General features: G+C 47.1%; 1 protein-coding gene across 1 annotated transcript in view; it reads right to left on the bottom strand.

Annotated features, from left to right (window-relative positions):
- Nucleotides 1–22687, bottom strand: part of LOC133134551 (xylosyl- and glucuronyltransferase LARGE1-like) — a 74860-nt gene that overhangs the window by 6433 nt on the left and 45740 nt on the right. The window contains exons 6-10 of the mRNA XM_061250751.1: nt 17673–17777; nt 15996–16108; nt 9002–9127; nt 6856–7011; nt 3098–3261 (exon numbers count right to left, since the gene is read on the bottom strand). Coding sequence (XP_061106735.1) covers nt 3098–3261; nt 6856–7011; nt 9002–9127; nt 15996–16108; nt 17673–17777 — 664 coding nt within the window. The remainder of the gene's footprint in view (nt 1–3097; nt 3262–6855; nt 7012–9001; nt 9128–15995; nt 16109–17672; nt 17778–22687) is intronic.

Raw genomic sequence — 22687 nt, 5'->3', positions numbered from 1 at the left:
TCTATACAGACTTAACGCAGCAGGATCTGAGGCTCAGCGTGGCTTCTCCGTTTCATTTACTTTTCCATTTCAATTATTTTTATATTTTTATTTATATTTTTATATTTAAACTGTAGGGCTTTTACAAAATAGGCCAGTTAGGAACTGGATATATCTGAAGATCATACCCTGGGCATACAGCTTAAACCCCATGCCCATGTCTGAAGTCCATACCCTGGGCACACAGACACGGAGCGTTTGAAACTGAAGGGAGGGAGTAGTATCAGAAATGTGTGCGTGTGTTTGTGACACACATGAGGGAGAGAATTACAGATTCACTGACACGAGGGAGAGAATTACAGATTCACTGACACAGTGTCTGTAATCTGGCGCCGGATTGTGGAAGCCAGGCTACGACAAGCAAAGCGTTTTGATTTCGTTCCACAGACAGCGAGCGTCCTCAGGATGAGCCACCTTATGATCCCGGTCTTTAATCAAGATCAACATCCCTGTCACAGACACGGGAACCAATCTCAGCTCTGACCTGGAGGCGAACCACTCAAGATGCTCCATTCTGAAAACACTCGCGTGTTCGCTTTCTCCAGTGGAGATGCAGCAGCCAGAGCACAGCATTTATTACTATTATTATTATTATTATTATTATTATTACTATTATTATGATTATTATTATTATTATTAAACCTATATTTGACTAGGAAGTAACATTGAGATTAAAACCTCTCAAATCCGTGATTTGTGGAGTGACTCGGTTTTGGAATTAGGCTCACGTTTTTCTGCATTTCCAAAAGCCTTTTTGAAAACCTTTCGCAAATTAAAGTTATGCGTGGCCAGTAAAAGCTGCATCAAGTAAAAGTGCACAAAGGCAATTGCTCCGACACAGAAATACAGATCCACACGCAGGGCGTAACGAGCCCCTTCTCAAACACTTTAAAAATAGGCCAGCAGGCCTTCAGAGCCCCGCTGACAGGGAAATGAGACCAGGCCTCCGCGGGACGCCCAGAAATATCTCCCACACCGGACAGAACGGAGCCATTAGCGCACCCTCCCCAAAACGTGAGGAGGCACTGCGCTCACCCCAAGGTCACATGAAGCCCAACAGTGGAGAACGGAGCGTCCCAGAGGAGACGGCGGAATACGTGAGGCGTTATATTAAGAGCAGAGTGCGATTCCCACATTCCCCGTCGCTCCCTGCGTGGAAGTACTGGCCACTGGAGACGGTCGCGAATAGACCACCATCTCTGTCAGAGATTTCGCTTTATAGGACGGGGAAAATATGAGGCCTTTTATCCGTGAAACGGGAGAGAAAGAAAGGAGAAAGATTACACATATATAAAAACAGGTAATCTAGATAATGAGGGCTTATGAAACACCGTCTAATTTAAATACCACCATGCCTGGCTTCTTGTTCGCAGCAATATATCATCCCTAAAGTGTGTGTAACTCTGTAGAAGGAGGGGGCTTTGGTGGGACCCTGCAGGTGTCAGGAGGGGAGTGGACCGACCTCCCCACTCTTACGAACTGATCAGTCACTGCCAGCTCTCCACCGTGGTCTGAAGACACATCTCAGCTCTCCACCGTGGTCTGAAGACACTGTGGTCTGAAGACACATCTCAGCTCTCCACCGTGGTCTGAAGACACTGTGGTCTGAAGACACATCTCAGCTCTCCACCGTGGTCTGAAGACACTGTGGTCTGAAGACACATCTCAGCTCTCCACCGTGGTCTGAAGACACCGTGGTCTGAAGACACATCTCAGCTCTCCACCGTGGTCTGAAGACACTGTGGTCTGAAGACACATCTCAGCTCTCCACCGTGGTCTGAAGACACTGTGGTCTGAAGACACATCTCAGCTCTCCACCGTGGTCTGAAGACACCGTGGTCTGAAGACACATCTCAGCTCTCCACCGTGGTCTGAAGACACTGTGGTCTGAAGACACATCTCAGCTCTCCACCGTGGTCTGAAGACACTGTGGTCTGAAGACACATCTCAGCTCTCCACCATGGTCTGAAGACACTGTGGTCTGAAGACACATCTCCTCAGACTGTACCTTGGGGGCATACTCCTAATCTAGTATCAAATGGAATGGTAAATGCCTTTATATAGCCCTTCTACTCCAAAGTGATTTACAATGAATGGCTATCATTCACCCTGACGCACACTCACACCATACAAGGCACCGACCGCCTCGGCGGGAGCGACTGGGGGTTAGTTGTCTTGCTCAGGGACACTTTGACACAGCCAGGGCGGAGAATGTATGCTGTGAAAGTATCACCTGTTTCTTCCTCTTCTCACCCTCCATGTTGTATTTCTACCTCAATCTTGATGACTATACTTATTTAACATATCTCTTAACATATTCACTCCGACCAGAGTGGATGTAATTATTACATGTTATTTAGCTGATGCTTTTATCCAAAGCGACTTACAGTTGATTAGACTAAGCAGGAGACAATCCCCCGGAGCAATGCAGGGTTAAGAGCCTTGGGCCTAACAGCTGTGTGCATCGTATCGTGGCTACACCGGCTGGCGGGTACAAGTCATGTGCCTTAGCCACTATGCTACAGGCTGCCCCAGGGCTATGGATAACTGATACTGATATTTTATGATAACTGTATCTTATCTGATGTTCTGTAGTTGTTTGTGACCTTTGGCAATTCATTATTGTACATGGCACCTTCTTAAACAATTGTCTTCACTCCTGGTCCTGGAGAGCCATAGGATGTGCTGGCATTTGGTTTTACTCAACACCTAATTGATAATTTAAAGCAGTTAATTACACAGTTAAATCACCTCAACTGGTTTGTTAGGTCCGAATTGGTTGCTGCTATTAAGGCAAAAACAAAAACCAGCAAATCCCGCGGCTCTTCAGGACCTGGAGTGATTGTAATGCAATGTCACGTAATCATATATGTACTGTAATGTGGAATGCAACTGTAATTATAATGTAGTGTAATGTAATGCAATGTAAATGTAAAAGTAATTGTAATGTAATGTAATTGTAATTGTAAATGTAATTGTAAATGTAATTGTAATGTAATTGTAAATGTAATTGTAATTGTAATGTAATTGTACATGTAATTGTAACTGAGTGTCGTACCTGTCCATGGAGAGCTGGGCCACCAGTGTGACGTCCGTGCCATCCTGCGCTGGCTCGTGCTCGTAGTGCAGGAAGTAGAGGTGCGTTCGGTGCACGGTGAAGCGCTCCCGCCGGAACTCGTAGCAGGGGTCGTCCTCGTCCAGCTCGGAGAGCGTCCTCTGGAGCTGCGGGAGCAGAGGGAGCCGCGCGGTCACCTTCCGGAACATTCCGCCACGCGCACAGGCAGGGGATGCGCAGGGATGCTAACCGCTGTACGCGACGTGCGCTAACCTGCAGACGTCTGCCGTCTCCCGTCTGCTTTTGCGGTGCTTCACAGAATAAAAAAAAATAATCATAATTAAAAAAACGCGATTGTGTCTCACAAACGCAAAGCTTTAGTCTGAACTCAAGTGTTCAGACATCACCACCACCGGTCACCACCTGCCTAAATCACCACCTGCCTAATCCACCACCTGCCTAATTCACCACCTGCCTAATCCACCACCTGCCTAATTCACCACCTGCCTAATTCACCACCTGCCTAATTCACCACCTGCCTAATTCACCACCTGCCTAATCCACCACCTGCCTAATTCATCACCTGCCTAATCCACCACCTGCCTAATTCACCACCTGCCTAATCCACCACCTGTCTAATTCACCACCTGCCTAATCCACCACCTGCCTAATTCATCACCTGCCTAGTTCACCACCTGCCTAATTCAATGGCAACGCAAGTGTTCGAGAACACTTGAAGATTCAGTTCACGGAGTACAGTTCCACAAAACAATGTAATTTCCAATTAGCCGTGGTTATCCAAACGCATACACATTTCAGATGACATGCCATCATAATCCATTATGTGGTGCAATGAGGCTGGCTAGAATAATGGTAAGTGAAGAAAAAAAAGATGTGTACCCTTCTCTGAGCACAGAAATAGAAATAGCAGACTAATGAATGAGAAATATAACTCATCAACAAGGCCCAATAATCAATTAAGGAAGAGCAAAGGGCGACCACAGAACTTATTTTCAGTTTGGTTTTAAGACACAGAACGGACCTACTGTAGAACTGACACAGAGCAGAACATGGCGGCTTGCAGGGGGTCTGCCCAAATACAAGCACTAGTTTTAGTAACCCAAGATTAAAGCTGAAACGCATCACAGGACAGGGTGTTCTCCAGATCAAACGGAGAGCAGAATGGAGTCTGCCCGCAGGACAGCAGCACCGGGCACACAGAGGCGATCTGTCCCAGGGAGGTTTCGGGGGGGAGCGTTTTAAAGGGAAACACCACCTGTCCCACCACAGAAAGAGCCGGAACTGGAGGTGACCAGCTTGGGTTCCCTGGTAACCGATAGCGCACTGGATGCGTCGGCTCTGTGGAAGTCACATCAAAGTAACTTTTCAACATGAAGCACCTGGCACAAAGACATCAGCCCCCAGCTCGCCTCCTGAGAGAGCGTTCAGCAGGGACAGGAACACAGGCACACACCTCAGGTCCTCTTCTATATCCAGACCTCTTTTCCTTGTAGTTCTCGGGCCAGAAACTGGCGTGTGACAATTCTGCATTGCTCTCACTCGATGAACCCACCAGGTAATATTGACCTTGTCCAATGGCATAACAGGGACAGAAAGTGGCCAATCAGAAACAGTTATGTGGATGACCCTGACCTGTGGGACCAGTGTTCCATCCATTATCTGAACCCGCTTATCCTGAACAGGGTCGCAGGGGGGCTGGAGCCTCTCCCAGCATACATTGGGCGAAAGGCAGGAATACACCCTCGACAGGTCGCCAGTCCATCGCAGGGCACACACACCATTCACTCACACACTCATACACACGGGCAATTTAGACTCTCCAATCAGCCTAACCTGCATGTCTTTGGACTGTGGGAGGAAACCGGGGTACCCATGCAGGCACGGGGAGAACATGCAAACTCCACACAGAGAGGCCCCGGCCGACCGGGATTCGAACCTGGGACCTCCTTGCTGTGAGATGGCAGTGCTACCCACTGCACCATCCAAAATACTTATAGTTTGGCATACTTAAGGCTGGTGCAATACCCATGTGTTTCAACAAGAAACAATCAGCGTTTTATATCCACAAATGGAAATTGGCAAAAGGAGAAATTCCGTACAGATATTAGGAAGTGACCACTTGCTGTGTGGAATAGCTTGCCAGGACATGTAGTGGAGGCAGAAACACTGGGGGTTTTCAAGACCAGGCTTGATACAGCGTTAGATTCTATTTAGCTTTTAGGCAAACTAGGCAGTAGGTTCACTTAGGGGCAGGAAACGGCGAGCATTGCTGGGCTGAATGACCTGTCGCCATTATGTTATATTATGTTATATCCTGTCTTGTAACACCTTTCAGTCCAAACGTTGCTTTCCTTATTTCAGCATGAGCTGAGCTGCCACTGTCCACTCTCTCAAAGGGGCTTACTGCACGTCTCTCTCTCCACTTTATGGGGATGCTGCCAGGCACCGATCTCTTTGCGAAGTGAAGCAGAGTGCCTCGCTGCTCAAATAGGCAACGGAAATAAAACAGAACAAGCAAAAGGACTGCACACAGGAACTCTCATAAACCTGTGAGTGTGAAAAAACAGCACAGCAAAAAACGTCAACAAAGGCTAATACTCATGCAGGATCAAGCACTGCGCAGAGAGAATGCACTCCAATAAATATTGGGTGAATATTTTTTATTACAATCTTATAAAAGTTTGGAAATCCTATTGTATTACCTGGCTGGAGGCAGAAGCGCATTTATAGGGCTAGTGAGCTCGCCCAGAGCGAAGACTGTTTGCCTGTCTGCTCTGGATATATTTAAAATCCTCAAATAAAAGTTTGTACAGATCATCATTTTATTAACTGTTTTTTTTTTTTTTTTTTAAAGCCCACACGCATCAGCATTCTCTTCCAGGTTTCGGTACCTAAAACGGTCAGAAGGTTTTCACTAAAACCAGTGACATAGGTCCGTAACGCCCCCCCGCAGTACCAGCTACCGGACTCAAATCAGTGCTCACCATGTTTCCTCAACACCCTGGAACAAGACCCCGATTCTGTCGAAACTTTGACCTACAACGTGGTACCCAGGAGGCCGCTGCGCCACCAACGCAAACCCTAACCCCGCTGACACCCGTGATTTATCCCGCACTGAGGGGGAGACCAGAGCAGCAGCGTGAATAATGGGCCTCGTTGTGGGGGATGATGAATGCGATGTAAGCGGCCATTTTGTAGAGAGTAAGTGCGGCTCGTGGCGCCAGCGTGATCAATGGGACGCTCGGGAGTAGGGCTGCACTGAAACATCGATGCGTCGCAATGCAAACACCACGATCTCACCAACAGAGCCTATGTTCTCACTGTTGTGGTCGGTCTCGCTAACAGAACCTACGTTCTCACTGTTGTGGTCATGTCACTAACAGAACCTACGTTCTCACTGTTGTGGTCGGTCTCGCTAACAGAACCTACGTTCTCACTGTTGGGGTTGGTCTCGCTAACAGAACCTATGTTCTCACTGTTGTGGTCGGTCTCGCTAACAGAACCTATGTTCTCACTGTTGTGGTCGGTCTCGCTAACAGAACCTACGTTCTCACTGTTGTGGTCGGTCTCGTTAACAGAACCTACGTTCTCACTGTTGTGGTCGTGTCACTAACAGAACCTACGTTCTCACTGTTGTGGTCGGTCTCGCTAACAGAACCTACGTTCTCACTGTTGTGGTCGGTCTCGCTAACAGAACCTACGTTCTCGCTGTTGTGGTCGGTCTCGCTAACAGAACCTACGTTCTCACTGTTGTGGTCGGTCTCGCTGGGGCAGCCGAAGAGCTCCCGGCGGAGGAGGTTCCCGTCGTACTCCAGGAAGGTCAGGTACAGGTTCCGAAAAAACTCCACGTGCTTGTTCTTCACCCGCAGCTTCTTGGGGGAATTCCAGTGTATGACCTGGGGGAGGAGAGAGAGGGGGTGAAGGCAAAGAAAGGGGGGAGGAAAGAGAGGGGATGAAGGCAAAGAAAGGGGGGAGAGAGAGAGAGAGAGAGGGTTAGGAAGCAGGAAGTCAAGGATAATAATTTATGTTGAGACCATGGAAATAGTTTAAGAAACCAGGAAGAACATCAAGAAATGCAAAGGAAAGGAGAGGAAAAAGAGAGAGTGAGAGAGGAGGGGGTCGAAAAGGACAGAAAATGTACAGAACATTAATAATAAACAGTGGGAGATGGGGTGGGAGGACAGAGATAAGGTGGGAGGATGGAGAGGGAAAAGGAGAGATGGAGAGAGAGGGTTTGAGGCGGGAGAGGAGTCGTCGTTAGCATCCATGCTAGGGCAGCTCGGAGCCAGATGGCAAAGCCCACCTGCCACACAGAATAACCTGTCCCTCACACACCTGCCACACAGAATAACCTGTCCCTCACACACCTGCCACACAGAATAACCTGTCCCTCACACACCTGCCACCTGCTACCTGTGTCTGTGTGAGAGTGTGTCTGTGTGTCTGTGTGTGTGTGTGTGTGTGTGTGTGTGTGTGTGTGTGTGTGTGTGTGTGTGGAGGAAGCGGGGCACAGGGTGGTGTAGTGTTTAGGGAAATGGCCTCATTAGCCAAGAGGGTCACATATTGAATTCCCAGTTGGAGATCTACCATTGCGCCTTTGAGCAAAGCACTTCACCTCGATCTCCTCAGTTAATGTTCAGCTGTATACATGGATAGGGTGTAACAACACAACACAGTGGGTAACTGCATCTGCAAAATACCGGACTGTAAATTGAAATGCCCCACTAGGGCTGTGCTGGTAATCGGTTAACCAAGAAGGCTAACTTCGGTAACATGCCAGTGACAGGGATTAATAGCACGTTTGCTGTAACTAAAGTGGACGATATTCTTTTCCTATAGTAGGAATTCGGCTGCTTGGGGTCATTTATTCTAAGCCGCTGTCGTAGTTTCAGATTGTTTTATGGTTTTATTAATCACCCGTCTTGCAAGTTTACACAACATTGTTGTATACACTGACTGTAATGGCAAGTAATCTATGTGTAATTAAAAAAGTAATTTTGTTGAGTTTTATGAATAAAAGTTGAACCAAGTAGAATGTCAAAGGAAAATGCTTGTTTCACCCCCCCCCCCCCCAGTTTAACGGTGCGCCATGGTTACTCTGAGCACGGTTAATGGACTCCGATGATTCTGTTCCTGGCAGAGCCACACTTTCCAACAGCCAGAGGGCGTTTGGAGGAGTGTGTGGGAGTGTGTGGGCGAGAACCGCAGCTTATCAACCACAGTTCATACACCCCCTGTGTCCCGCCCAGACCGGGAATGCTGCTCACCCCCCGTGTCCCGCCCAGACTGGGAATGCTGCTCATCCCCTGTGTCCCGCCCAGACTGGGAATGCTGCTCACCCCCTGTGTCCCGCCCAGACTGGGAATGCTGCTCACCCCCTGTGTCCCGCCCAGACTGGGAATGCTGCTCACCCCCCGTGTCCCGCCCAGACTGGGAATGCTGCTCACCCCCTGTGTCCCGCCCAGACTGGGAATGCTGCTCACCCCCCGTGTCCCGCCCAGACTGGGAATGCTGCTCACCCCCCGTGTCCCGCCCAGACTGGGAATGCTGCTCACCCCCCGTGTCCCGCCCAGACTGGGAATGCTGCTCACCCCCCGTGTCCCGCCCAGACTGGGAATGCTGCTCACCCCCTGTGTCCCGCCCAGACTGGGAATGCTGCTCACCCCGTGTGTCCCGCCCAGACTGGGAATGCTGCTCACCCCCTGTGTCCCGCCCAGACTGGGAATGCTGCTCACCCCCCGTGTCCCGCCCAGACTGGGAATGCTGCTCACCCCCCGTGTCCCGCCCAGACTGGGAATGCTGCTCACCCCCTGTGTCCCGCCCAGACTGGGAATGCTGCTCACCCCGTGTCCCGCCCGGACCGGGATCACTGGGAATGCTGCTCACCTTCAGGTCGGACACGTCCTTGTAGCACTTCTCTGAGCGGGTGTGGTCGGACAGCTGCACGTTCCAGAAGCAGGGCAGCTGGTAAACCAGGAAGGGGTTCTGCTTGATCACCGCGTTAAAGATGTCCTGCAGAGAGTACACACACACACACACTGTCATCACCGTGTTAACGATATCCTGTAGAGAGGACACACACACACACACACACACACACACACACAGCGTTAAAGATATAATGTAGAGAGTAGACACAGAGATGAGCTAGCCTCAGTAAACACACAGAGATGAGCTAGCCTCAGTAAACACACAGATGAGCTAGCCTCAGTAAACACAGAGATGAGCTAGCCTCAGTAAACACACAGAGATGAGCTAGCCTCAGTAAACACACAGATGAGCTAACCTCAGTAAACACACAGATGAGCTAGCCTCAGTAAACACACAGATGAGCTAGCCTCAGTAAACACACAGAGATGAGCTAGCCTCAGTAAACACACATATGAGCTAGCCTCAGTAAACACACAGATGAGCTAGCCTCAGTAAACACACAGATGAGCTAGCCTCAGTAACCACACAGCTGACCTAGCCTCAGTAAACACACAGAGATGAGCTAGCCTCAGTAAACACACACATATGAGCTAGCCTCAGTAAACACACAGAGATGAGCTAGCCTCAGTAAACACACACAGATGAGCTAGCCTCAGTAAACACACAGATGAGCTAGCCTCAGTAAACACACACAGCTGAGCTAGCCTCAGTAAACACACAGATGAGCTAGCCTCAGTAAACACACAGAGATGAGCTAGCCTCAGTAAACACACAGCTGAGCTAGCCTCAGTAAACACACAGAAATGAGCTAGCCTCAGTAAACACACAGATGAGCTAGCCTCAGTAAACACACAGAGATGAGCTAGCCTCAGTAAACACACAGAGATGAGCTAGCCTCAGTAAACACACAGAGATGAGCTAGCCTCAGTAAACACACAGAGATTAGCTAGCCTCAGTAAACACACAGATGAGCTAGCCTCAGTAAACACACACAGATGAGCTAGCCTCAATAAACACACAGACGAGCTAGCCTCAGTGAACACACAGCTGAGCTAGCCTCAGTAAACACACAGAAATTAGCTAGCCTCAGTAAACACACAGAAATTAGCTAGCCTCAGTAAACACACAGAAATGAGCTAGCCTCAGTAAACACACAGATGAGCTAGCCTCAGTAAACACACAGATGAGCTAGCCTCAATAAACACACATATGAGCTAGCCTCAGTAAACACACAGATGAGCTAGCCTCAGTAAACACACACAGATGAGCTAACCTCAGTAAACACACAGATGAGCTAGCCTCAGTAAACACACAGAGATGAGCTAGCCTCAGTAAACACACAGAGATGAGCTAGCCTCAGTAAACACACAGAGATGAGCTAGCCTCAGTAAACACACAGAGATGAGCTAGCCTCAGTAAACACACAGAGATGAGCTAGCCTCAGTAAACACACAGAGATGAGCTAGCCTCAGTAAACACACAGATGAGCTAGCCTCAGTAAACACACAGCTGAGCTAGCCTCAGTAAACACACAGAGATGAGCTAGCCTCAGTAAACACACAGAGATGAGCTAGCCTCAGTAAACACACAGAGATGAGCTAGCCTCAGTAAACACACACAGATGAGCTAGCCTCAGTAAACACACAGAGATGAGCTAGCCTCAGTAAACACACAGATGAGCTAGCCTCAGTAAACACACAGCTGAGCTAGCCTCAGTAAACACACAGAGATGAGCTAGCCTCAGTAAACACACAGAGATGAGCTAGCCTCAGTAAACACACAGATGAGCTAGCCTCAGTAAACACACAGAGATGAGCTAGCCTCAGTAAACACACACAGATGAGCTAGCCTCAGTAAACACACAGAGATGAGCTAGCCTCAGTAAACACACAGATGAGCTAGCCTCAGTAAACACACAGAGATGAGCTAGCCTCAGTAAACACACAGCTGAGCTAGCCTAAGTAAACACACAGATGAGCTAGCCTCAGTAAACACACACAGATGAGCTAGCCTCAGTAAACACACAGCTGAGCTAGCCTAAGTAAACACACAGATGAGCTAGCCTCAGTAAACACACACAGATGAGCTAGCCTCAGTAAACACACAGCTGAGCTAGCCTCAGTAAACACACAGATGAGCTAGCCTCAGTAACCACACAGAGATGAGCTAGCGTCAGTAAACACACAGATGAGCTAGCCTCAGTAAACACACAGATGAGCTAGCCTCAGTAAACACACAGCTGAGCTAGCCTCAGTAAACACACAGAGATGAGCTAGCCTCAGTAAACACACAGAGATGAGCTAGCCTCAGTAAACACACAGATGAGCTAGCCTCAGTAAACACACAGAGATGAGCTAGCCTCAGTAAACACACACAGATGAGCTAGCCTCAGTAAACACACAGAGATGAGCTAGCCTCAGTAAACACACAGATGAGCTAGCCTCAGTAAACACACAGAGATGAGCTAGCCTCAGTAAACACACAGCTGAGCTAGCCTAAGTAAACACACAGATGAGCTAGCCTCAGTAAACACACACAGATGAGCTAGCCTCAGTAAACACACAGCTGAGCTAGCCTAAGTAAACACACAGATGAGCTAGCCTCAGTAAACACACACAGATGAGCTAGCCTCAGTAAACACACAGCTGAGCTAGCCTCAGTAAACACACAGATGAGCTAGCCTCAGTAACCACACAGAGATGAGCTAGCGTCAGTAAACACACAGCTGAGCTAGCCTCAGTAAACACACAGATGAGCTAGCCTCAGTAAACACACAGCTGAGCTAGCCTCAGTAACCATGGAGACGGGTCGCACAGCACGGTTTCTGACTGACGCACGTGAGGCACATCCAGATGGCTCACAGGCGGGCCATCACAGAGCAGGGGCGCCTTTGAGGAAGTCACAGCGTAATTCTGACTGAAAGGCCAAGTTATCTTCCAATCATCTTGCCATCCTGAGAGTCACACGCACGGCTGAGAGGCTGTCTGTTACTCACTCCCTTTCAGCCCTGACCGGGAGAGGCTCTGTGCTTACTCACATACAAACACAGCAACGAAAATACTGCCGGCAGCTTAGCCATAGCTAATCAACCTAACTGCAGAGAAAGGGACATTACAACTGTCCTGGAGACAGCCAAGAATGCAGTTATTCTGATTTAGTGCAAGGCTAGTGGAAATTTCGGATATTTTGCACTGAAAGCTTGATGTTTCTCATCCTTTGCTTCTTCCTCGGTGTAATAAGCCAGCTTTACGACTTCCATTATAGCCTCGTTTTACCGCTAGCATTTCTTTTGCTAGTTGCAGCTAAATCTCTCCTGAGTCTCCCCTAAAATTTTGCTGTTTCCTCCATAAAAAGCTGTTTAATTTTACGTTTTTTGGTCCGAGCAGTTGGTTAGTACAGCAAAGGAACATGGCTGGGATTTTTCATTGACGCTGCCGTTTTTGTGTTTCATTAAATTTAACGCCATTCTTTGATCACCGATTATTTTGTGTTATTTAAGTGTTTTCTGGTGATGATTTCTGAACAAAAGGTGCAGTAAATATGTATTATTACAAAGTTTTGATTGAGAGAACAGTTCCAATCAAAATGGCCGATTCATACATTTATTTATGTCTTTGTCAGAAGTTATGTCTGGGTGAGAGGGGGGGTGTCAGGGTACGAAAACAGAATTTGTTGCTATTTATGCGCAAATCTATATTTGACTCTGCATTCATTCTAAAGTTATTGCGGCTAAATTAAGTCAGACATGAACACGGGGTGGGGACATGTACACAGAACTGTAATTCAGAAATGTCACATCAATCTTTTTACAATCGTTTAAACCCGTGTCCTCAAAAGCCACCACAGCCACTTTCTACAGACCGAGATCCGAAGGACATACGGGCAGTGCGGACTGCACATATTTTTAATCACATCAGGACATTTTCAAGGCTAGAACACGCACTTTCCTCTCCAGAGCTTTTCAGTGGGATATATCTTTGTTGACTCTTGTCAGATCACAATGCCATTTTAACCATTTTTAAGTACACTAATGAAATTAGAAAAAGGTAAATTGCACACAGACATTCTTTTTTCACACAGAGAGTGTGCAACTGTGTGTAATAGCTTGCCAGTTCATATAGTGAAGGCAGAAACTGGGGGTTTTCAAAACCAGGTTAGATATGGTGCGAGATACTATCTAGCTTTAATAAACTAAGGAGTATGTACACTTCAGTGGTAGGAAAAGGCGAGCATTGCTGGGCTGAATAGCATTATGCTATGCTATTATGTTATGTTAAAGTGCTTTGTATACAGTGTGTATTATGTTGTGTTAAAGTGCTTGGTATACAGTGTGTATTATGTTGTGTTAAAGTGCTTGGTATACAGTGTGTATTATGTTGTGTTAAAGTGCTTGGTATACAGTGTGTATTATGTTGTGTTAAAGTGCTTGGTATACAGTGTGTATTATGTTATGTTAAAGTACTCGGTATACAGTGTGTATTGGCAGCAAAATGCCAAATATGTCTGTATTGGAAATCACGGCCATTTTCTACCCAAGGGGCCCTGTGATAATCAGCTGCTCTTAGAAAAGCAGAGTAACACAAGCAGCACACCCTGAAGATCCAGACCAGCAGAATAACACAAGCAGCACACCCTGAAGATCCAGACCAGCAGAATAACACAAGCAGCACACCCTGAAGATCCAGACCCGCAGGGTAACACAAACAGCACACCCTGAAGATCCAGACCCGCAGGGTAACACAAACAGCACACCCTGCAGATCCAGACCAGCAGAGTAACACAAACAGCACACCCTGAAGATCCAGACCCGCTGGGTAACACAAACAGCACACCCTGAAGATCCAGACCAGCAGAATAACACAAACAGCACACCCTGCAGCACACCCTGTATCTGTCCTGAGCCAGGGCTGGCCATCTGCTGGGCTCAGTCTCAGTGCAGCGCGCTTTACTCACGCATTCCTTCAGCTCACAGTGCACACACACGGCCTCTTCAGCTCACAGTGCACACACACGGCCTCTTCAGCTCACAGTGCACACACACGGCCTCTTCAGCTCACAGTGCACACACACGGCCTCTTCAGCTCACAGTGCACACACACGGCCTCTTCAGCTCACAGTGCACACACACGGCCTCTTCAGCTCACAGTGCACACACACGGCCTCTTCAGCTCACAGTGCACACACACGGCCTCTTCAGCTCACAGTGCACACACACGGCCTCTTCAGCTCCCAGTGCACACACACACGGCCTCTTCAGCTCACAGTGCACACACACGGCCTCTTCAGCTCACAGTGCACACACACGGCCTCTTCAGCTCACAGTGCACACACACGGCCTCTTCAGCTCACAGTGCACACACACGGCCTCTTCAGCTCACAGTGCACACACACGGCCTCTTCAGCTCACAGTGCACACACACGGCCTCTTCAGCTCACAGTGCACACACACGGCCTCTTCAGCTCACAGTGCACACACACGGCCTCTTCAGCTCACAGTGCACACACACACGGCCTCTTCAGCTCCCAGTGCACACACACACAGCCTCTTCAGCTCACAGTGCACACACACACAGCCTCTTCAGCTCACAGTGCACACACACACGGCGCCTTGCATGGCAGCCAATCGCCGTCGGTGTGTGTGTGAGTGTGTGTATGAATGGGTGATGGAGAAGCATCAATTGTACAGCGCTTTGGATAAAGGCGCTATATAAATGGCAACCATTTACCATTTACATTTACGTGAGTTAAACAGATCTTCCAAGGGAAGTTTTGAAGGGCGGGGAGTTGACGTCCCCGCCCACGAGTAGTCGATGAAGTAAAATCATGCGTCGGTCACACTTTTTCAATGATGTTCACAAATTGGCATTAACTAATGTAGTGTACAAATACATGAACAAATATATTACCAAAATCGTTTCTCCATTATTTTAGTGGCAAATAACCTCACAACAAGGAGAAAGGGACACTTCATCACTGTGGAGGGAACTGAATTCCCTCACTGAGGGAGTTACAGCCATCCTGTGTTAATCGTGCTGAGGATTGCTCGTGTCTGCAGTATTAGTGTGACGTTCCTGCAAACATCAAACAGAAGGCTCATTGAAATCCCTCCCTGGTACGTGACTCCAGCTAAGACAAAAGCTCCCCTAGAACATTCTGGTTCTTTACCTTATACGATCTGCGCGGCTCCTTTTCATGCGCTCTTTCACACCAAACACATTTTAATCTGTAAAAGCGTAGTTTCAGACCCTTGGGCCTCCAAACCAGCTCTGAATCCTTAACAACTTTGAACCCTTTCTCTGTGGGGTTGTTCACTTTTTATTTAAAAAAAAATACTAATGTCACCATGTGTAGTGACAAGTGCCAAACAAACTTGGCTTGCAGTCCTGACCCATCTCATTAGTTTCTGAACCAGATGTTAAGGACCACACATACTGTTGAAAACATACACACACACACACACACACACACACACACACACACACACACACACACACACACACACACACACTTCCATCAGGCAGTGAGACAGACACCACAGTGCAGTTTTTGTGTTGTTGCCTGTTCAGCCAGTGAGGTGGACAGCCTGGTGTAGTTTTTGTGCTTTTACATTGGGCAGTGAGATAGACAGCCCGGTGTAGTTTTCATCTGGCACTGAGATAGACAGCTTGTTGTAGCATAGCGTAGTGGTAGCATAGCATGTGGGTGGCCTGTAGCGTAGCGGTTAAGGTAAAGGACTGGGACCTGCAAGGTCGGCGGTTCTAATCCCAGTGTAGCCACAATAAGATCTGCACAGCCGTTGGGCCCTTGAGCAAGGCCCTTAACCCTGCATTACTCCAGGGGAGGATTGTCCCCTGCTTAGTCTAATCAACTGTACATCGCTCTAGATAAGAGCGCCTGCCAAATGCCAATAATGTAATGTAATGTAATGTTGTAGTCAGTGAGCTGTTACCTGGTCAGCCAGCGAGGTGGAGAGCATGCTCATCAGCTCTCTCTCTGCAGTCAGTCTCCACATCTGCTCCCACCTCAGCTTCCTCAGCCTGTCCAACAGCAGCAGGATCACTCCTACACACACACACACATACAAATATTATTACACACACACAGAGCATCAGTACTGAGTCTAATAAACACACACGCACACACATGCACAGAGAGCTTCAGGACAGAGTCTAATACACACACACAGCATCAGGACAGAGTCTAATACACACACAGTGCATCAGGGCTGAGTCTAATACACACACACACACACGTAAACACACACACATTTATACCATAGAACCTCAGTGATACAGACGGCAGATGTATGGACTAAACTAAACCCAGAAGTAGCACAAGTACACGTTTTATTTTAAAAAAGTGGAAATAGCCCTTCTGTTTACCCGTTTATAACATTGTAATACAAAAACTAGTTGTTTTGGGGATGCCCCTTTCACAAACAGTGACGCAGTCTGCTACCCACTCAGTATGATACCCACTGAAGGATGTGAGCCCTCCTGACAGACCAAATCAATCAACCTCAGAGCAGGGATCCACCTCGGTGAAACAGGCCACCTGGGAGAGGGCATTTAATGTCTCAGGCGCTGTGTGGCGACGGGGTCCTCCCACCCAAACGTCCCGCGAGCTGCCGTCAGTCTGTTACAGACTGGAACACGCTAACGCTAACGCGGGCCTCCAACGCCCCCGAGACCACTGGTTTAGCCCACGGCCAGACGGCCTCTGTGTTTATACTGCGAGTGATGGAGTCCCTACATCACGGCTGCTCATGTGGGGAACACCCGGGAGGAAAGCACCCAAACGTGGGCTTCAAAAACCGGGCTTTCCTCATCGTCCTGAAGCTGTTAAACCCCCGTCAACTCTGGAAATGTTGGAAATTGGAGTACGTACATATGAATATTCGGTAACACTTTACGTGAACCCCTTGCTATAAGGCTGACATAACACTGCCATACACATGACATAACAGCTGGCACAAGATGGCATAACAGATGATGTCAGGTTATGTCAAATTACATAAAACTGTCATACTTTTATCAGTACATTTTATGACAGTAACCTTGGTCATAACATTCACCAGCTCCTCACCTGTGTCTGATCGGGCTGCTCACCTGTGTCTGTGAGGCTGCTCACCTGTGTCTGATCAGGCTCCTCACCTGTGTCTGTCAGGCTCCTCACCTGTGTCCGATCGGGCTCCTCACCTGTGTCTGTCAGGCTGCTCACCTGTGTCTGTCAGGCTGCTCACCTGTGTCTGATCAGGCTGCTCACCTGTGTCTGATCTGGCTGCTCACCTGTGTCTGTGAGGCTGCTCACCTGTGTCTGTGAGGCTCCTCACCTGTGTCCGATCAGGCTCCTCACCTGTGTCTGATCAGGCTGCCCACCTGTGTCTGATCTGGCTCCTCACCTGTGTCTGATCTGGCTGCTCACCTGTGTCTGATCAGGCTGCTCACCTGTGTCTGTGAGGCTGCTCACCTGTGTCTGATCTGGCTCCTCACCTGTGTCTGATCAGGCTGCTCACCTGTGTCTGATCTGGCTGTTCACCTGTCTGATCTGGCTGCTCACCTGTGTCTGTGAGGCTGCTCACCTGTGTCTGTGAGGCTGCTCACCTGTGTCTGATCAGGCTGCTCACCTGTATTGAAGCCTCTCCCCAGGGCGGGCCAGGGCCGGTGGTTCTTCCACAGATTGCCCAGGTACCAGTCGCTTTGGTTCTCCACCAGACCCAAAACCTGCTGGCCTGCGGGGACAGTGAGAGGGATCACTAAGGGCACCTCCACACACTGCTCGGGGGGTGAGTTTCCCCAAAACCATGCGCCTCAAGAATTCAATGTGTGCTTCCCAAAAGTGAAGAGAAGTTTTTCAAGAGTTACTCTACAAGTTACTTGGGTCACTTGAATTAACTCTTCAGATGTGTTTGTAATGTGCAATTACATTCAGAGGTCTGTCTTAACAAATTGCACTTTCTTCAACATAATTGAACCTAGACAATGCACCAATTTACTGAAGCAGTTTTAATATCCTTTTTAATCAACAGAATTAAACTAGCAGAAGCAATAGAACGTAAGATCATTTCCCCCAAAACTGCTCATGTCTGAAAAACAAAGATTTGTTGTAGGCTAGCCGAAATGGTCGAGATTGGGTAATAGATTAGATTCATGTAATTGTATTAGGCTAATTGATTTGTCCTCTATCAGTACAAGGGAATTGAACAAAATGTGGAATATCACAACTAGACTTAGGATATGGTGGAAATAATGGAAATTTCACGTACTGCTTGAGCGGTGACATGTTTGGGGAAGCACTCGTAAAAATGAACACAATATGTGGAAAAGATACTTCTTATCGCGTCGACGACATGCTTCAGGAAACTCACCCCCGATAAGTGCACTCAAATTCTGCTGGCAGACTTTAAATGGAGGGAGATGAGAAAAACATGAGATGCTGGCGGACCTTTTGACCTGCGATTATTGTCTCAGACACGTCCATGCCTTGCCTCGGTAATTCTTAAGTAGATCTACAACCATACACGTAAAATAATTCCTTTGCATGAAAGTTGTTCAATTGTTCTTCAAACCTGAAGCACCAGTAATAAAAGTAGCGGACACGCTCCAAGGAGACGTCTTTCATACAATCATATGTATACCGTACAAAGACGTGCACATTAAATAATAATAATAATAATAATAATAATAATAATAATAATAATAATAATAATATGTCTTCAAGTGGGTTTAGCTCATAGCAGGTAAAGAGTAAAGGTACCTGGCTGACCTGTATAACTCGGCGGTACACAGGCAGGCTATGGCTACAGTAGCTGACACCACTCACCTGCTCCACAGCCAGTTGTTTCCCTCTAGCCAACATGTCATTCCAAAAAGAGAGTCTACAAGAGATCCTTGTCCCGGCTGCAGTAAACCAATCGAACAAAACCAGATGATCGACCTGTATTTTTGTGTGTGACTTCTGGATGATCATACTGTATGATCATACAGCGAGTGTTTGTAGCATCGTGTAGCATTGTCTCCAGGATTAGTTCTATCGCTTGTTTGTGCTGTTGAGCTGAGTTTAGTAGTCACTGTAGCGTGGTTTTGCTGTTTGTGTGTCCGTGCAACTGCAACTAGTGTTTATTAGGACTGCAGTGAAACCGGCTTATTTTTGTCAGGTGAGCTAGGCTATTTTGAGGTAGGCAGTTGTCTGCACTTGTTGCCGGAGGAGCCAATAGTTCGCACCTTGTCCAGGGTTTATTAGCCGGCCCAGCGTGTGTGCGGCATCGTCTCCATGATGAGTATCGCTTGTTTGTGCCTTTTTTAGTAGTTTAGTAGTCACTGTACTGTGGTTTTGCTGTTTGTGTCTTAGTGAAACTGCAACCAGCGTTTATTAAGACCGCAGTGAAACCGCAGTCAATTCAAATTTGGGGGTTTAGGGGTTGCTCGCCACGTCTATGCCGGTTAGTTTGTCGGTGTATATAACGTTAGTAAGATGTTAGATGACTCAATATAACTAGTGTAGCCTATCTAGTAGCCGATAGCTGTAACATCAGCTAATACGATAGTAAACAAAACATTTGATTAAATAACTTTTAAAGAATCATTCCACCACCGTGTGTACAGCGAGGCTACAACTTGTATGCAATACTTCCAGGAAGATGCAATTCATTTCCCTCTATTATCATGTAAAATGTGTTTTCTTTTTTTCCTGTTTGGATTTCTGGGTATTTTGCTTGTAGTATGATGTTTATTTCCTGTAACCTCTGCCTTTTGGACACTCATTTCAGTAAATTTACTCTGAACAAAATGGGGAGCAACAAAAATAATTACAATATCAAATATGATTATTATTAATAGTACAAGGGTATAAAGCTATGAATTCAGTGTAAAATGCATCTTGTAATTTACATATATATATATACTTTCTGAATACGTGAACAATATATGCAAGAAAAACATAATAATAATAATAATAATAATAATAATAATAATAATAAAGCTATAGTGTAGAGTATTTCAACTGTTTTGCCTATATAATGGAAGTTGACATGGCATTTTTAGTTAAAGTATACTTGTGTGTTCTGTAAATAAGCTATTTTTGACGTTTACTTCTTGAAAGTCTGCCAAAAGGGCACTGTCAAATTTTAAGTTCAAAAAAGTATACTAATGTGTTCTATAAGTAAACTATTTCCTAAGTTTACTTTTGAAAGTATGCCAGAAGTAAACTAAAAGTATACTATGCTTTAAAAAGTATACTTTTAGTATACTTATAAACTTCTTTTTGGTACGGACGGGCGGGCGCAGTCGGGGCGGTTAACGGCGGCTGTAAGGAAGATTAACGAGGGACCGGCGGACTGGGCGGGGGCAGGCCGACAGCCCGTTAAATAATTCAGCCGCGACTCCTCGCCAGCGCTGTCAGGGAGAGAGCCGCTAAGACACACCAGAGGCTGCCTTCACCGCCCAGAGACCGCGTCTCAGAGGTGGTTCTCCCTGATTCGCTGTGACTAATGCCAGGGACCTGCCTGAAGGACTGCCGGGCGATCTGCTCCAGGCGCCGGCTCTTTATTAACGAGTGTAAATGAGGCGCGACACCAGGAATAAGTCCCGGAGAGAGAGAGAGAGATACGTTCAGGAGTTCTCACACCGCGTAACTTCTTCCTTAGAGAGTGGGAGGTCACATTGCATTTACAGTGATGTAGCCGCGTCAGTTACGGTCTTAAACACGTCACGTGGTTTGAGGAGTAGAGGTGTGCATCCTCTAATAAAATTGAATCAAAATGTATTTGTGTAGCACGTTACACATTCTCCCTGGGCTAAAGGGCAGCCTGGAGACACGGTGGGTCGAGGACACTCCCCGGTGTCAGTGAGGAAGGAACCGGGGAGGAACCAGACTCGAGGGGGGAGCCCATCCTCCACCGTGTGGGGTTTAGGGACCAACGGAATCGGGTCCGAATGGACGGTGTGATTCTACCGGGTATAGGGCCAGGTTTTAGCTCTGTGATGTCAGGTCAGACCAATATGGGCCTATTACTGTACTTTACAGGATTTTGCGCCAACTTCTGCTCTTAAGAATGTAATTAGCTAATTAATATCTTGATCAGACATTTGTATGTGCACCAGCTACAGCTGCAGACTGCTTGTGTGTCCTAAAGATCGCACTGTGCTCACGTACATTTCTGGAGCTGTCGGAAAAATGAAGGTAATTGGTTGGAACAAAAACCAGCACGCAGACCGGCCCTCCAGGACCGGAGTTCTGCACCCCTGACATATAGGCTATATTTCGCTTCTCAATCTCGAGTCCGCCGCCTATTGTGGCTTTTCTGGCTTTTAATTCAATTCAGTCTAATTTTGTTTGTGATGTCGTAAAAAAAAAAAAAAAAAAAAGTTAGAAAAGTAAACTGCAAACACAGTGAAATGGAAGGGGGGGGGGGGGGGGCGCAGTCAGCGGGGGAGGCGGCCATGTTTGTTGGGAGATCTGTGAAAGCTCATCTTCAGAGGACATGGCAGAGTGCGCCCAGACCACAGCCCCTGCTGATTGGTCACAGATGCATCTTTGAAGCTAATCCTCGCCCTGGCTGCAGTTTCTCCCTGTGTGGCATAGATTACCTCTCCTTTACACCACAGCCAACGTCCAGCAGATATGTAAGCAAAAAAGGAAAACAACCTAATACATCCTTCTTTGTGGTGAAACAACCTTGAAACAATCAATTGGTGTGAAAACTATTTCAAATAAAACAAATAAATACATATTAACTAATGGAATACAATGTGCACCATTGCCCTGAAATATCAGTAAGTCTGTTACTGGAATACAGCAGCATTGGACTCAAAGATCTCATTCTGCTGCTTAGGTCACTAAACAGATCAGGGTAGTAGTTCCACTGGCGTCTCCACCCTCACTAGGTAAAATAAATGCAGCCATTTTGAGATTAGCAAACGGCAGCCATTTTGAGATTAAGAAAACTGGAGAAACTCATTTGAAATTCTAGCAAAGCATTCCTCATTTAGAAAGACGACTCCGAAGGTGTAGAAAATTAATCAGATTCTTTGATGAATTAAATCTGGAGACGAAGAGAAAATCTCTTATTTGGCCCGACAGTCTCCTCCCGAGACTCCTGGGTGGAAATGGATGAATGACGCGCGTGCGAGCTAGCGGTTAGCGGCCGCTGAATTACCCCCTCAAACTCCCACCATTACGCGTCTGCACCATATTTCTCCGGAGAACTGGTCTGCCAGTGTGTTTAATGGCCTGTCCTGACGTGACTCTGTGAGTTTCAGTCACTTACCCTCGCCATAACCTCGAGAGAAGAGCCGCACAGCAATCACCAGCTAGCTTGGCAGCAAAACTAATGCTGTCTGCCCCCCGAAATCCCGTCTCTCCCACGCCACACAAGTTCTTAAAACTACAAGACATTTCTTTAATCTTTTATCAGGAACATTTGCTGCCGGCTTCATTCTTTGACAGACCAACCAAACAAAGCATTATAAAGCACTTTATTATCACACCACTGATCAAAGAGTTACAGAAGTTAACGCTGCTGTAATTTGAGAACAGATGTCTGGGATACACACACAGTTACGTGGGTTCAGCAGACATTATATAATAATATCTAGTGCTCAATATACCTATTTACAAACACACAGTGTGCATGAATATATA

The sequence above is a fragment of the Conger conger genome, chromosome 8, assembly GCF_963514075.1.
Source record: "Conger conger chromosome 8, fConCon1.1, whole genome shotgun sequence".
NCBI lineage: Eukaryota > Metazoa > Chordata > Actinopteri > Anguilliformes > Congridae > Conger > Conger conger.
This window is presented reverse-complemented; position numbering and strand designations above follow the sequence as displayed.